The sequence below is a fragment of the Cetorhinus maximus genome, chromosome 2, assembly GCF_964194155.1.
Source record: "Cetorhinus maximus chromosome 2, sCetMax3.hap1.1, whole genome shotgun sequence".
Taxonomy (NCBI): domain Eukaryota; kingdom Metazoa; phylum Chordata; class Chondrichthyes; order Lamniformes; family Cetorhinidae; genus Cetorhinus; species Cetorhinus maximus.
The window spans coordinates 113,809-130,806 of NC_135880.1; the positions used below are offsets into that span (position 1 = coordinate 113,809).

At 44.2% G+C, this 16,998-nt stretch overlaps 1 protein-coding gene across 1 annotated transcript in view; it reads right to left on the reverse strand.

The window, feature by feature from the left end:
• The window catches only part of wdr70 (WD repeat domain 70), a 156,358-nt gene that overhangs the window by 87,393 nt on the left and 51,967 nt on the right, over nt 1-16,998 (reverse strand). The window contains exon 10 of the mRNA XM_078560030.1: nt 5,828-6,002. Within this exon, the coding sequence (XP_078416156.1) occupies nt 5,828-6,002 (175 nt within the window). The remainder of the gene's footprint in view (nt 1-5,827; nt 6,003-16,998) is intronic.

The window sequence follows — 16,998 nt, forward strand, 5'->3', positions numbered from 1 at the left end:
CTAGCTCATCCCCACTACTAACCCTCCAAGAGTAAAGCCCTCAGCATTGCCCGTCTGAAAACACGGCTGCCCCTCAGTAACAGCCCTTCAACAGTGCAGAACTGATCCTCGGACAGTGCAGCACTCCCTCTGCACTGACCCTCCGACGACAATGCAGCGCTCCCTCAGTACTGACCCTCCAACGACAATGCAGCGCTCCCTCAGTACTGACCCTCGGACAGTGAAGCGCTGCCCCAGTACTGATCCTCCGACAGTGCAGCTCCCCCTCAGTGCTGACCCATAGAACCATAGAAAAGTTACAGTACAGAAAGAGGCCATTCAGCCCGTTGTGTCTGCGCCGGCCAAAAAGAGAAAAAAGAAACTGGCCGCTCATTTTAATCCCACTTTCCAGCCTCTGGTCCGAAGCCTTGCGGATTACAGCACTTCAGATGCAGATCCAAGTACCTCTTAAATGAGTTGAGCGTTTCAGCCTCAACCACCAGTTTAGGCGGTGAATTCCAGATGCCCACCACCCTTGGGTGAATAAGTTTTTCCTCATGTCCCCTCTCATCCTTCTACCAATCACCTTAAATCTTTGCCCCCTGGTAACTGACCCCTCAGCTTGGGGGAACAAGTCTTTACTGTCTGCCCTATCTAGGCACCTCATAATTTTGTGCACATCAATTAGGTCACCCCTAGCCTCCCCGGTTCTGAGGAAAACAACCCTAGCCTATCCAATCTCTTCTCACAGCTGCAATTTTCAAGCCCTGGCAACATTTTGTAAATCTCCTCTGTACTCTCTCCAGAGCAATTTTATCCTTTCTGTAATGTGGTGACCAGAACTGTACATAAAGTTCCAGCTGTGGCCTAACCAGTGTTTTACACAGTTCCAGCATTACATCCCTAGTTTTGTATTCAATACCCTGCCCAATAAAGGAAAGCATACCATATGCTTTCTTGATCACCTTGTCCACCTGTCCTACCACCTTCAGGGACCTGTGGACGTGCACTCCAAGATCTCTCACTTCCTCAACCCCTCTCAATAACTTCCTGCGTGTTGAGTATTCCCTTGTTTTGTTTGCCCTCCCCAAATGCATTACCTCACACTTTTTCAGATTGAATTCCATTTGCCACTTGTCCGCCCACTCAACCAAACCATTGATATCATTCTGGAGTCAAGAGCTATCCTCTTCACTATCAACTACACGGCCAATTTTTGTGTCATGGGCAAATTTCCAATCATGCCTCCCACATTTAAGTCCAAAACATTAATATATACAACAAACAGCAAGAGACCCAACACTGAGCCCTGTGGAACACCACTAGAAACAGCTTTCCATTCGCAAAAAACATCCTTGGACCATTAGCCTTTGTTTCCTGTTACTGAGCCAATTTTGCATCCAACCTTCCACCTTTCCCTGCATCTCATGGGCTTTTACTTTTCCAGCCAGTCTGCCATGTGGGAGCATGTCAAATGCCTTACTGAAATCCATGTAGACAACATCCACTACACTACCCTCATCAGTCCTCCTTGTTACTTTCTTAAAAAAAATTCTTTTGAGTTAGTAAGACACGATCCTCCCTAACAAATCCAAGCTGACTATTCTTGATCAATCTGTTCCTTTCTAAGTGACAGTTTATTCTGTCTCTCAGAATTGTTTCCAATAATTTGCCCACCACCAAAGTCAGGCTGACCAGCCTATAATTTTCTTGCCTATCCCTCGCCCCCTTTTAAATAATGGTACAACATTCACAGGCCTCCAATCCTCTGGGACCTTGCCTGTATCTAGTGAGGATTGGAAAATGATCCTCAGAGCATCCGATATTTTCTCCCTGGCTTCCTTCAACAGCCTGGGATACAATCCATCTCGCCCTAGTGATTTATCCACCTTCAAAGAGGCCAGTCCCTCCAGTATTTCCTCTGTCACTATGCTTATTATATCTAACATTTCACACTCTCTTTTTAACTAGAATGCCTATATGGTCCCTCTCCTTAGTGAAGACAGAGGCAAAGTACACAATGAGAACCCTGCCCACATTTTCAGCCTCAGCACACAAGTTACCATGTACATCTCTGATAAGGCCCTACCTTTTCCTTGGTTATTGTCTTGCTCTTAATGTACTGGGCAGGCGGTGGGATAGTGGTATTGCCACTAGACAAGTATTCCAGGGCAATGCCCTAGGGGCCCAGGTTCAAATCCCATCATGGCAGATGGTGAAATTTGAATTCAATAAAAATTTGGAATTAAAAGTCTAATGATTCATGAATATCCTTTAGGGAAGGAAATCTAGTCTACATGTAACTCCAGACCCACAGCAATGTGGTAGACTCTTAAATGCCCTCTGAACAAGGGCAATTAAGGATGGGCAATAAATGCTGGCCTCGCCAGTGATGCCCACATCCCATGACCAAACAAAAAATAAAGGCAAAACATCTTAGGATTTTTTTGGATTTTACCTGTCAATATAAGAACATAAGAACTAGGAGCAGGAGTAGGCAATTCAGCCCCTCGAGCCTGCCCCGTCATTCAATACGATCATGGCTGATCTCATTTCGGCCTCAACTCCAATTTCCCGCCCTCTCTCCACAACCTTTCAACCCGTTACTAATTAAAAATCTGTCTATCTCCTCCTTAAATTTATTCAGCATCCCAGCATCCACTGCACTCTGAGGTAGTGAATTCCAGAAATTCACGACCCTTTGAGAAAAGTAATTCCTCCTCATCTATGATTTAAATCTACCACTCCATTATCTAAAATTATGGCTTCTCGTTCTAGAATGCCCCACAAGGGGAAACATCCGCTTCACGTCTACTTTATCTATCCCCTTTAGCATCTTATATACTTCATATCCTCTCTTTGCTTTCCCAATTTCCATTTTTACTTTACCCCTGTACTTTCTATACTCCTCTCGGCATTCTACAGTCTTTTGTGACTGTCATGAGCTTTCTTTTTCTGCTTAATCTTGGCCTTTATTTTTTTTGTTCATTTACGAGATGTGGGCTTCGTTGGCTGGGCCCAGCATTTATTGCCCATTCCTGGCAATAAATATGCTTCTGGATAATCAGGGGACTCTAGATTTCGCAGTACCACATTTTTTCTTTGTTGGGACATGTCTGCACTGTGCCTGCAGAATCTCGCCTTTGAATGTCTTCCAATGATTTGACACAGTTTTTCCTTCTAGTAGCTGTATCCAGTCCACTCTCACCAACTCACCTCTCAGCTTTGTGAAATGTCTTGCCCCAATTTAGAACTTATACTCCTGTTCCATCTTTGTTCTTTTCCATAATGATGCTAAATCTAACTGCATTACGGTCACTATCTCCAAAATGGTCTCCCACTGCTACTTCATCCACTTGCCCAGCTTCATTTGGGCTTGTTACTTGCTGGCTAAAAATGTTCTCTTGAATGCAGTTCAAGAATTTTGCGCCCTCCGTACCCTTCACACTGTTCGTATCCCAATTGCTATTACAGTAGATGAAGTCCCCAACAATTTACTGCCCTATTGTTTTGCACTCAGAAACCTGTCTATATATTTGCTCTTCTAACTCCCTTCCATTATTTGGGGGTCGATAGTACACTCCTAGCAATGTGGCTGCCCCTTCTTTATTCCTGATCTCAACCCATATGGCCTCATTTGATGCTTCATTTCGTATATCATCCCTCCTTCACAGCTGTAATTGATTCTATAAACAATAATGCTACACCCCCACTTCTTTATCCCCATTCCTCTCCTGTCTGAAAACTCTATATCCAGGGATGCCGAGCTGCCATTTTTGCCTCTCCTTAAGCCAGGTTTCTGTTATAGCGATGATATCATGCTGCCATGTGTCTTCCTGTGCCCTCAGCTCATCAATTTTACTTACTATGCTCCTTGTACTGAAATTTCACACTGCCAAATTCCTGTGCTGTACACTTTTTAACCTGTGCTGCTTCTGTCTTTCAGAGTCACTCATTATTTCTCCATCTCCCACTCCCTGCTCTGACAGTGAAGCGCTCCCTCAGTATTGACCCACCAACAGCGCAACATTCTCCCAGTCCTGACCCACCGACAATACACAGCACTCCTTCAGTAGTGGCCCCTAACAGTGCACCCTCAGGAAACTATAGGCCAGTTAGATGGACGCCTGTCGTGGAGAAGATGTTAGAGTCGATCATTAGAGAGGTTACAGTTGGGCATTTAGAAAAACACAGGGTAATTGGAAAAAGTCAGCACAGTTTTGTGAAAGGGAAATCATGTTTAACCTATTTATTAGACTTCTTTGAAGGAGTAACATGTACTGTGGATAAAGGGGAGCCTGCAGACATACTGTACTTGGATTTCCAGAAGAAATTTGATAAGGTGGCACATCAAAGGTTATTGCAGAAAATAAAAGCTCATATCACAGAATTGTTACAGTGTAGAAAGAGGCCATTTGGCCCATCATGTCTGCACTGGCTCTCTGAGCATTTTAACTTAGTGCTAATCTTCTGCCTTTTCCCCGTAACCCTGCACATTGTTTCTATTTAAATAATCATCCAATGCCCTCTTGAATGCCTCAATTAAACATGCCTCCACCGCACTATCATGGTGTGCAGGGTAACATATTCACCTGGATGGATTTGGCAGGATGTGACGAATGGAGTCCTGCAGGGGTCTGTACTGGGGCCTCACACTTTTGACAATTTACATCAATGGCTTAGATGAAGGAAGCGAAGGCATGGTAGCAGACAGATGTAGCTAAATTGAGTGAGTGGGCAAAAATCTGGCAGATGGAGTGTAATGTAGGAAGATATAAAGTTGTTTACTTTGGTAGGAAGAATACAAAAGCACAGTATTACTTAAGTGGAGAACGACTGAAGAATTCAGAGATGCAGAGGGATCTAGGTGTTCTCATGCATGAGTCCACAAAGTTAGTATGCAGTACAGCATATAAGCAAGAAGGCTAATGGAATGCTATCCTTTATTACGAAAGGAATTGAACATAAAAGTAAGGATGTTATGCTTCAGTTATACAGGACATTGGTGAGGCCACTTCTTGAATACTGTGTGCAGTTTTGGTCTCCTTATTGAAGGAAGGGTGTAAATGTGTTGGATGCAGTTCAGAGGAGGTTTATGAGGTTGATAGCTGGAATGAGTGGCTTGTCTCATGAGGATAGGTTGGACAGACTGGGCTTGTTTCCACTGGAGTTTAGAAGAGTGAGGGGTGACTTGATTGAAGTATATAAGATCCTGAATGGTCTTGACAAGGTGGACATCAAAAGGATGTTTCCTCTTATAGATAAGTCCTGAACTAGGGAGCATTGTTTTAAAATTAGGGGTCACCCTAGGACAGAGATGAGGAGAATTTTTTTCTCTGAGAGGGTTGTGGAAATTTGAAACACTCTGCCTCAGAAGGCAATGGAAGCGGGGTCACTGAATATTTTTAAGGCAGGGGTAGACAGACTCATTAGGCAAGGGAAAGAAGGTTTATCAGGAGTAGATGAGAATGTAGAAATCGAAACAAAAACAGATTAGCCACGATCTTATTGACTGGCGGAGCAGGCCCGAGGGGCCGAATGGCCTACTTCTGCTCCTATTTCATATGGTCGTATGTAGTACTGACCCTCCGACAGTGCAGCTCTCAGTGCCAGCCCTTCAATAATGCAGAACATCCTTAAAACTGCACTGAAGTGTCAGCCTGGATTAAAATCTCTAGAGTGAGATTTGAACTTACGACTTTCAGGACTCAGATGCTACTGCTGAGAAATAAAGAGGTTGATATGTGAGAGAGCAGGCGAGACGGTGCCTGACCCCACCCTCCCTGTGCCCTTGACCACATGAAGTGACTATGGCATCTGTGCTGCTGTTGAATGAAACCACACTCACATTCAGGCTTCGATCCCAAATCTGAATGGAACCATCTTGACACGCAGCTGCGATTAACTTCCCGTCCCTGCTATACACACACGTGGTGGGAATGACCCGCTTCCCCTGCACAGATCGTGGCTTGAAAACATTCTTGTGTTTCTTCTCATTGTTCATGTCCCAGGTCCGCACTGTCCTGACACCACAAACAAGCAAGAATTAGTAGCATCCATTTCATCACAAATAGAAATAAATAAGTACAATCTGATAGCCATTACAGAGATATGACTGCAGGATGACAAAAATTGGGACCTGAATATCAAAGGGTACGTGACATTTAGGAAGGACAGAAAGCAAGGAAAAGGTGGAGGGGTGGCTCCATTAATGAATGATGGTAGTAGCATAATAGAGAGGGATGACCCAAGTTCAGGAACCAGGATGTGGAACTGGTTTGGGTAGAGATGAGAAATGATAAAGGCAAGAAGTCACTTGTGGGAATGGTGTACAGGCCCCTGAATTGTAACTACACAGTCGGACAAAGTATAAAGGAAGAAATAATGGGAACTTGACAGAAAGGTATGACGATAATCACGGGGGACTGAATCTAAATATAGACTGGAAAAATCAGATAGGCAAAGGTAGCCTAGATGAGGAGCTCATAGAATGTTTTTGGGATAGTTTCTTAGAGCAGCACTTTCTGGTGCCAACCAGAAAGCAGACTATACTTGACCTGCTATCGTGCAATGAGTTAGGATTAATTAATGACCTCATAGTTAGGGTACCCTTAGGTAGAAGTGATCATAATATGATTGAATTTTACATTCAGTTTAAGGGAGAGAGGGGTAGGTCCAAAACTAATATTTTAAACTTAAATAAGGGCAATTATGAGGACATTAAAGCAGAGTTAGCTAAAGTGAACTGGCAAATTAGATTCAGGGATAGGTTAATCAAGGTGCTGTGGCAGACATTTAAAGGGAAATTTCAGAATACACAGAATAGATACATCCCAACAAGAAAAGAAAATTCCAAGGGGAGGGCACACCATCCGTGGTTAGCTAAAACAGTTAAAGATAGTATCAAACTTAAAGAAAAAGCATATAATTATGCAAAGACGGGTGGCAGATCAGAAGTTTGAACATAATACAAAGAACAGCAAAGAATGACAAAAAGATTAATAAGGAGGGTAAAATTAGAATATGAGAGAAAGCTAGCTAAAATAGAAAGATAGTCAGAGTTTCTATAGATATTTAAAAATGAGTTAAAGTGAGCATTGGTCCAATAGAAAGTGAGTCTGGGCAATTAATAATGAAGATAAGGAGATGGCAGATGAATTGAAGAGGTATTTTGCATTGGTCTTCACTATAGAGGACACAAGTAACATCCCAGAAATAGCTGTAAATCAGGAAATGGAAGGGAGGGAAGAACTCAAGAAAACTACACTCACAAGGGAAGTGGTGCTGAGATGCAGGCCACGAGTCCCAGGTTTTGATAGACTTCACCCTCAGGTCTTAAAAGAAGCGGCTAGTGAGATAGCTGATGCGCTGGTTTTAATTTTCCAAAATTCCCTGGATTGGGGGAAAGTTCCATTAGATTGGAAAATAGCAAATATAACTCCTTTATTCAAAAAGGGAGGGAGACAAAAAGCAGGCAACTATAGGCCAGTTAGCTTAAAATCTGTCATCGGGAAAATGTTAGAAGCTATTACTGAAGATGTTATAGCAGGGAACTTAGAAAATTTTACAGTAATCAGAGAAATCATGTTTAACCAACTTATTGGAGTTCTTTGAAGAAGTCACATGTGCTGTGGATAAAGGGGAGTTGGTGAATGTACTGTACTTAGATTTCCAGAAGGCATTTGATAAAGAGCCACATCAAAGGTTATTGCGGCAAATAAAAGCTCATGGCGCAGAGGGTAACGTATTGGCATGGATAGAAGATTGGCTAACTAACAGAAAACAGAGGGCAGGCATAAATGGGTCTTTTTCTGGTTGGCAAGATGTAATGAGTGGTGTGCGACAAAGATCAGTGCTGGGGCCTCAACTTTTTACAATTTATATAAATGACTTCAATGAAGGGACCGAAGGTATTCTACTAAATTTCCTGATGACACAAAGATAGGTAGGAAAGAAAGTTGTGAAGAGGACATAAGGAGGCTACAAAGGGTCATAAGGTAAGTGAGTGAGCAAAGATCTGGCAAATGGCGTATAATGTGGGAAAATGTGAAATTGTCCATTTTGGCAGGAAAAATAAAAAGCATATTATCGAAATGGCGTGAGATAGCACAGCTCTGGGATGCAGAAGGATCTAGATGCCCTAGTGCATGAATCACAAAAGGCTAGTATGCGTAGTGAGAAGGAGAGGCTATGGCATTGTGGTATTGTCGCTGGGCTGGCAATCCAAAGACCCAGGGTTATGCTCTGGCATTCGGGGTTCGAGACCTGTCACGGCAGATGGAGGAATTTCAATTCAATAAAAGTCTGGAATTAAAAGTCTAACAATGACATTGAAACCATTGTCAACTGTTCGAAAAACCCATCTGGTTCACTAATGTCCTTCAGGGAAGGACATCTGTTGTCCTTACCTGGTCTGGGCTACATGTGACTCCAGACCCTCAGCAATGTGGTTGACTCTTAAATGCCCTCTGAAATGACCGAGCAAGCCAATCAGTTGTAACAAACCACTACAAAGTCACAAAAAACGAATGAAATCGGATGGACCACCCGGCATCGACCTAGGCACTGGAAACGACAATGACAATCTCAGCCCTGTCAACCCTGCAAAGTCCTCCTTACTAACATCTGGGGGCTAGTGCCAAAATTGGGAGAGCTGTCTCACAGACTAGTCAAGCAACAGCCTGACATAGTCATCCTCATGGAATCATACCTTACAGATAATGTCCCAGACACCACCATCACCATCCCTGGGTATGTCCTGTCCCACCGGCAGGACAGACCCAGAAGAGGGGCGGCACAGTGGTATACAGTCAGGAGGGAGTTGCCTCAACATTGACTCCGGACCCCATGACCTCATGGCATCAGGTCAAACATGGGCAAGGAAACCTCCTGCTGATTACCATATACTGCCCTCCCTCAGCTGATGAATCAGTGCTCCTCACGGTTGAACACCACTTGGAGGAAGCGCCGACGGTTGCAAGGGCACAGAATGTACTCTGGGTGGGGGACTTCAATGTCCATCACCAAGAGTGGCTCAATAGCACCATCACTGACCGAGCTGGTTGAGTCCTAAAGGACATGGCTGCCAGACTGGGTCTGTGGCAGGTGGTGAGGGAACCAACAAGAGGGAAAAACATACTTGACCTCATCCTCACCAACCTGCCTGTCGCAGATGCACGTGTCCATGACAGTATCGGCAGGAGTGACCACCGCACAGTCATTGTGGAGACGAAGTTACGCCTTCACACTGAGGACATCCTCCATCGAGTTATGTAGCACTAACACTATGCTAAATGGGATAGATTTTGAACAGATCTAGCAACTCAAGACTGGCATCCATGAGGCGCTGTGGGCCAACAGCAGCAGCAGAATTGTACTTGAACATAATCTGTAACCTCATGGCCCGGCATATTCCCCACTGTACCATTACCATCAAGCCAGGGGATCAACCCTTGTTTAATGAAGAATGCAAGAGGGCGTGCCAGGAGCAGCACCAGGCATACCTAAAAATGAGGTGTCAACCTGGTGAATCTATAATACAGGACTACTTGCATGCCAGACAGCATGAGCAGCAAGTGATAGACAGAGGTAAGCGATCCCACAACCAGTGGATCAGATTTAAGCTCTGTAATCCTGCCACATCCAGTCATGAATGGTGGTGGACAATTAAACAACTCACTGGAGGAGGAGGCTCCACAAATATCCCCATCCTCAATGATGGAGGAGCCCGACACATCAGTGCAAAAGATAAGGCTGAAGCATTTACTACAATCTTCAGCCAGAAATGCTGAGTGGATCATCTATCTTGGCCTCCTCTGGAGGCTCCCAGCAACATAGATGCCAGTCTTCAGCCAATTCAATTCATTCCAGGTGATATAAAGAAACAGCTGAAGGGACTGGATACTGCAAAGGCTATGGGCCCTGACAACATTCCGGCAATAGTACTGAAGACTTGTGCTCCAGAACTTGCCATGCCCCTAGCCAACTGTTCCAGTACAACTACAACACTGGCATCTACCCGCCTATGTGGAAAATTGCCCAGGTATGTCCTGTACACAAAAAGCAAGGCAAATCCAACCCAGCCAATTACCGCCCATCAGTCTACTCTCGATCATCAGTAAATTAATGGAAGGGGTCACCAACAGTGCTATCAAGTGACGCTTGCTTAGCAATAACCTGTTCAATGATGCTTAATTTGGGTTCTGCCAGGGCCACTCAGCTCCTGACCTCATTACAGCCTTGGTTCAAACATGGACAAAAGAGCTTAACCCCAGGGGTGAGGTGAGAGTGACTGTCCTTGACTTCAAGGCAGCATTTGACTGAGTGTGGCATCAAGGAGCCCTAGCAAAACTGGAGTCAATGGGAATCAGGGGGAAAGCTCTCCACTGTTTGGAGTCATACCTAGCACAAAGGAAGACGGTTGTGGTTGTTGGAGGTCAGTCATCTCAGCTCCAGGACATCACTGCAGGAGTTTCTCAGGGTAGTGTCCTTCGCCCAATCATCTTCAGCTGCTTCATCAATGACCTTCCTTCCATCATAAGGTCAGAAGTGGGGATGTTCGCTGATGATTGCACAATGTTCAGCACCATTCGTGACTCCTCAGATGCAGAAGCAGTCCATGTCCAAATGCAGCTACACCTGGACAATATCCAGGCTTGGGCCGACAAGTGGCAAGTAATATCTGCCCCACACAAGTTCCAGACAACGACCATCTCCAACAAAAGAGAATCCAACCATTGCCCCTTGACATTGAATGGCATTACCATTGCTGAATCCCCCACTATCAACATCCTAGGGGTTACCATTGACCAGAAACTGAACTGGACTAGCCATATTGTCTTGAAGCTATTAATGTATATAATATTTTGGAAAATATTTTTCTTTTAAAATACAGGTTTAATCTGCTATGTCTTAATTGGATTAAAGCCAGCTAGTCTGGGTGTTTTGATGTACTAGTTTGAGATGTAAACAGAGAGATAACGTGCATTTGCACTTTTCGAATAAAGCATTCAAGAAGCGGGGTGAAAACTTGATGCCTTTCTAACAGATACCAAGCCATATGTCTATATTACTAATAACATTGGTATTATGAAAGGGGTTTCATTGTTAAATGGTGAGTTCAAAGAGGTTGTTGATACAATGAGAATTAACATTCTATCGGGCTGGTAGGTATAGCTCAGTACTTTTCGGGTGTACAGAGCAGAGGCAATGTAAAATCAAAAGGCAGCAGTAAGCCTCCAACTAGTCCAACTGGCTCCACAGTGGAAAGAACCTCATTCTGAATTCGTAAGTTGGAAATGCTTTGCCTGGTGTTTGGTTAAGTCTATGGGTTGCTGTTGCCTTAATGGAGATTAGTTTGGGAATTTGTTAAAAGTTATGATAGTAGTAATTTGTAGCCATGTGTATATATATTTTAACCTGTGTAAATTAATAAAATGTTTCATTTAGTTTAATGTAAAGCCTCAAGAACTATTGGTCTGATTCCTGAGTTTAGAGTCACATCTCAAAAATAACACTTAAAATTATTATGACAGTTGCTTAAAGTTTCCCTCTGGGATTCTTTTAAGTAACTCCACTTTGTCAACTGCATGGGTCATAACAATATAAATACTCATGCTACAAGAGCAGGTCAGAGGCTAGGAATCATGTGACAAGTAACTCACATCCTGAGTTTCCAAAGCCTGCCCACAATCTACAAGGCACAAGTCAAGGGTTTGATGGAATACTCTCCACTTGCCTGGATGAGTGCAGGTCGCACAACACTCAAGAAGCTTGACACCAGGACCAAGCAGCCCGCTTGATTGGCACCACATCCACAAACATTCACTCCCTCCACCACCGATGCACAATAGCAGCAGTATGCATCATCTACAAGATGGACTGCAGCAATTCACCAAGGCTCCTTCATCAGCACCTTCCAAACCCACAACCACTACCATCTAGAAGGACAAGGGATGCAGATAGGTGGGAACACCGCCACCTGTAAGTTCCCCTCCAAGTCACTCACCACCCTGACTTGGAAATATTTCGCCGTTCCTTCACTGTCGTTGGTTCAAAATCCTGGAACTCCCTCCCTAACAGCACTGTGGGTGTACTGACACCATATGGTCTGCAGCGGTTCAAGAAGGCAGCTCACCACCACCTTCTCAAGGGCAACTAGTAATGGGCAATAAATGCTGGCCCAGCCAGCGAAGTCCACTTCCCATGAATGAATTAAAAAAAAATACAGCAATTAGGAAAGTTAATATAATGTTGTCGTTTATTGCGAGGGGAATTGTATCCAAAAGTAGGGAGGCGATGCTCCAATTATACAGGGCATTGGTGAGACCACATCTGGAGTACTGTGAACAGTACTGATCTCTTTTTTTATTCATTCATGGGATGTGGGCTTTGCTGGCTGGGCCAGCATTTATTGCCTATATCTTGTGAATTTAAGGAAGGTTGTAAATGCATTGGAAGCAGTTCAGAGAAGGTTTACGAGGATAATAGCTGGATTGGGTGGCTTGTCTTATGAGGAATGACTGGACAGACCAGGCTTGTATCCACTGGAGTTTAGCAGAGTAAGAGGTGATTTGATTGAAACATATAAGATCCTGAGGGGCCTCGACAGGGTGAATGTGGAAAGAATGTATCCTCTTGTGGGAGAATCTAGAACTAGGAGTCACTTTTTAAAAATAAGGGGTTGCCCATTTAAGGCAGAGATGAGGAGAATTTTTCTTCTCTCAGAGGGTTGAAATTCTTTGGAACTCTCTTCCTCAAAAGGCACTGGAAGCAGGGTCTTTGAATATTTTTTTGGCAGAGATAGATCGATTCTTGTTAACTCAGGAGGTAAAAGGTTATTGAATGTCAGCGGGAATGTGTGGTTGAGGTTACAGCCAGATCAGTCATGATCTTATCGAATGGCAGAACAGGCTCAAGGAGCCAAGTGGCCTACTCCTGCTCCTAATTTGTATGTTCATATGCTCGTATGTAATGTGCATTGATATCAGCATTAATACCCTGTAACCAAACTAATGGGACATTGATATCAGCACTAATACCCCCTCACCACACTAATGGGGCAATGATATCTGTATTAATATGCCCTCACCAAACTAATAGGGCAATGATTTCAGCACTACGTCCTCTTCACTGCAGTAAATGGGCACCAAACTAATGCAGCAGTTATATCCACACTAATAACCCCACACCAAACTAATGGGGCAGTGTCATCAGCACTAATACCCCTTCATTGCACAAATGTGGCAAGTGATATCAGCACTAATGCTCCCTCATCAAAACTAATAGGGCAGTGATATCAGCATTAATACTCCCTCACCAAACTGAGGCAGTAATATCAGCACAATACCCCCTCATCACACTAATGGGGCAGTGAATGGAGATATTTAGTGGAGGGATAACCTGACATGAAATTTGGCCTTTCAGCGAAGGCTCACTGGATAGTACTCTCACCTCGGAGTCAGTTGGTAATGGATTCAAATCCCACTTCAGAGACTGGAACACAAAATATAGACTGGCATTTTTTTTCTTTTATGAGATGTGGGCTTCGCTGGCTAGGCCTGCATTTATTGCCCATCCCTAACTGCCCTCAAGAAGGTGGTGGTGAGCCACCTACTTGAGCCGCCACAGTCCAGGTGGTATAGGTACACCCACAGTGCTGTTAAAGAGGGAGTACCAGGATTTTGACCAAGAAACAGTGAAGGAAAAACAATATAGTTCCAAGTCACGATGGCGTGTGGCTTCAAGGGGAATTTGTCGGTGGTGCCATTCCCATGTGTCTGCTGCCTTTGTCCTTCTGCACAGGAGTGCTGTGTTTGGCTGCAGCAGAGAGCTTCAGTTGGAGATTGGTGACTGAGGGAGTTGGAGGGTTAAATTCTACCTAAAGTCTAGTCTTGCTTTAATTTAGTAATTAACTAAAAGTTGCTGTTAGGGCTGGAAGAGGGTGAGTTTTAGACTGGAGAGGAGAGGCCACCAAGAGCAGTATAAAAGGGTGCAAAAAGCAGAGGCCGAGGCCAGCGAGAGCGATATAAAAGGGGGTAAAAAACAGAGGGCGAGACCGGGGAGGAGAGGCCAGCGAGAGTGGTGTAAAAGGGGGCAAAAAATAGAGGTCGATACTGGAGAGGAGAGGCATACCCTCAGGACTTTCAGACGGTGGATTTCGAGGTGACATCACCATTCAAAAAGTGACGAGACGCGGGGGGGGGCAGCTGATTGGCAAGTAGGGTCAGGTGAGTACTTCTACTTCTTCTACTAATTAAACTGCTGCAGTCCATTAGCTTAAACAAAATAAGGTGAGGACTTTGAACTGTAGTGGGAGTGCTTGGAGTGGAATAAGGCCCCTAACATAGTTAGTATTCTTAAAAGGGAGTAACTAATGAGCTTAATCTAAAGGGAAGTCATGGCAGCAGAGCTCGCACCCGCGATATGCTCCTCCTGCACTATGTGGGAAGTCATGGACACTTCCAGTGCCCCAGCGACCATGTGTGCAGTCCAGCTAACAGCATTTCGGAACTGGAGCTGCGGGTGGATTCACTATGGAGCATCCGCAATGCTGAGATTGTCGTTGACAGCATGTTCAGTGAGGTGGTCACATCGTAGGTAAAGGCTGAACAGGCAGAAAGGGGATGGGTGACTACTAGGCAGAGCAGAGGAAGGCAGTTGGTGCACGATTCCCCTGTGGCCGTCCCTCTCTCTAACAGATATACCGTTTTGGATACTGTTGGGGGAGACGACTTCTCAGGGAAAAGCAGCAGGAGCCAAGCCCATGGCACCATAGGTGGTTCTGCTGATAGGGGAGGAAGAAGAGTGGCAGGGCTACAGTGATAGGAAATTCAATACTAGGGGGAGCAGGCAGGCGTTTCTGCGGCCGCAAAGACGACTCCAGAATGGTATATTGCCTCCCTGGTGCCAGGGTCAATCTGTCTCGGAGAGGCTGCAGGGCATTCTGAAGGGGGAGGGGCAGACAGCCAGTGCCACCGACATAGGTAAAAAAAAAAGGGATGAGGCCCTACAAGCTTATTATAGGGAATTAGGATGTAAATTAAAAAGTAGGACCTCAAAGGTAATAATCTCAGGATTACTACCAGTGCCACGTGCTAGAGAGAGAAGAAATAACAGGATATATCGGATGAATATGTAGCTGAAAAAAATGGGAGGGGGGCAGGCGGGGGAATTCAGATTCCTGGGACATTGGGACCGGCTCTGGGGAAGGTGGGACCAGTACAAACAAGGACGGGTTGCATCTGGGCAGGACTGGGACCAATGTCCTCAGTGGAATTGTCCATTAAGATGGAGAATGAAGAAGTTGAACTTGAAACTAGAGACCTGAATCTAAATAAAGGGAAATACTAGGGTATAAGGCGCGAGTTGGCAAAGATGGATTGGGGAACCTTACTGAAAGGGCTGACAGTGGATAGGCAATGGCTAATATTTAAAGAACATCATATGAATTACAACAATTATTCATTCCTGTCTGGCGCAAAAATAAAACAGGAAAGGTGGTTCAACCATGGATTACAAAAGAAATTAGGGGTAGTATTAGGTCCAAAGAGGAGGCATATAAAATTGCCAGTAAAAGCAGCAAGCCTGAGAGCTGGGAGCTGTTTAGAATTCAGCAAAAGTGGACAAAAAGATTGATCAAGAAGGGGAATATGGAATATGAGAGTGAACTTGCAGGGAACATTAAAACTGACTGTAAAAGCTTCTATAAATATGTGAAGAGAAAAAGATCAGCGAAGACAAATGTAGGTCCCTTACAGTTGGAAACGGGGGATATTATAATGGGAAACAAAGAAATGGCAGAAGAACTGAACACATATTTTGGTTCTGTCTTCACAGAAGAGGACACAAATAATTTCCCAGAAACATTTGGGAATCAAGGGTCTAGTGAGAGGGAGGTATTGAAGAAAATCAGTATTAGTAAAAAAAAGGTGCTAGAGAAATTAATGGGGCTAAAGGCTGAAAAATCCCCAGGGCCTGATAATCTACACCCCAGAGTACTAAAGGAAGTGGCCCTGGTAATATTGGATGCATTGGTGGTCATCTTCCAAAATTCTATAGACTCTGGAGCAATTCCTACAGATTGGAGGGTGGCAAATGTAACCCCACTATTAAAAAAACGAAGGAGAGAAAAAAACAGAATTACAGACCAGTCAGTCTAACATCAGCAGTGGGGAAAATGCTAGAGTCTATTATAAAAGACGTGGTTATAGAACACTTGAAAAGCATTAACGGGATTAGACAAAGTCAGCATGGGTTTATGAAAGGGAAATCATGCTTGACTAATCTACTGGAGTTTTTTGAAGATGCAACTAGTAGAATAGATAAGGGAGAACCAGTGGATGTGGTATATTTGGATTTCAAGAAGGCTTTTGATAAGGTCCCACCTCAGAGGCTAGTGGGCAAAATTAAAGCACATGGGATTGGGGTCAATATACTGGCATGGATTGAGAATTGGTTGACAGAGTGGAAACAGAGAGTGGGAATAAATGGGTCTTTTTCCTAATGGCAGGCAGTGACTAGTGGTGTACCGCAGGGATCAGTGCTTGGGCCCCAGCTATTCACAAGATATATAAATGACTTGGATGGTGGAACCAAATGCAATATTTCCAAGTTTGCAGATGACACAAAACTGGGCAGGGTTGTGAGTTGTGAGGAGGATGCAAGGAGGCTTCAAGGCGATTTAGGCAAGTTACGTGTGTGTGAGCAAATACATGGCAGATGCAGTATAACGTGGATAAATGTGAAGTTATATGCTTTGGTGTGAAAAACAGAAAGACAGACTATTATTTAAATCGTGGTATATTGGGAAATGTGGATGTACAAAGGGATCTGGGTGTCCTGTACACCAGTCAATGAAAGTAAACAGGCAGGTGCAGCAAGCAATTAGGAAGGCAAATGGTATGTTGGCCTTCATTACAAGAGGATTTGAGGTCAGAAGTAGGGGTGTCTTACTGCACTTATACAAGGCCTTGGTGAGATCACACCCTGGAGTATTGCGTGCAGTTTCGGTCTCCGTAC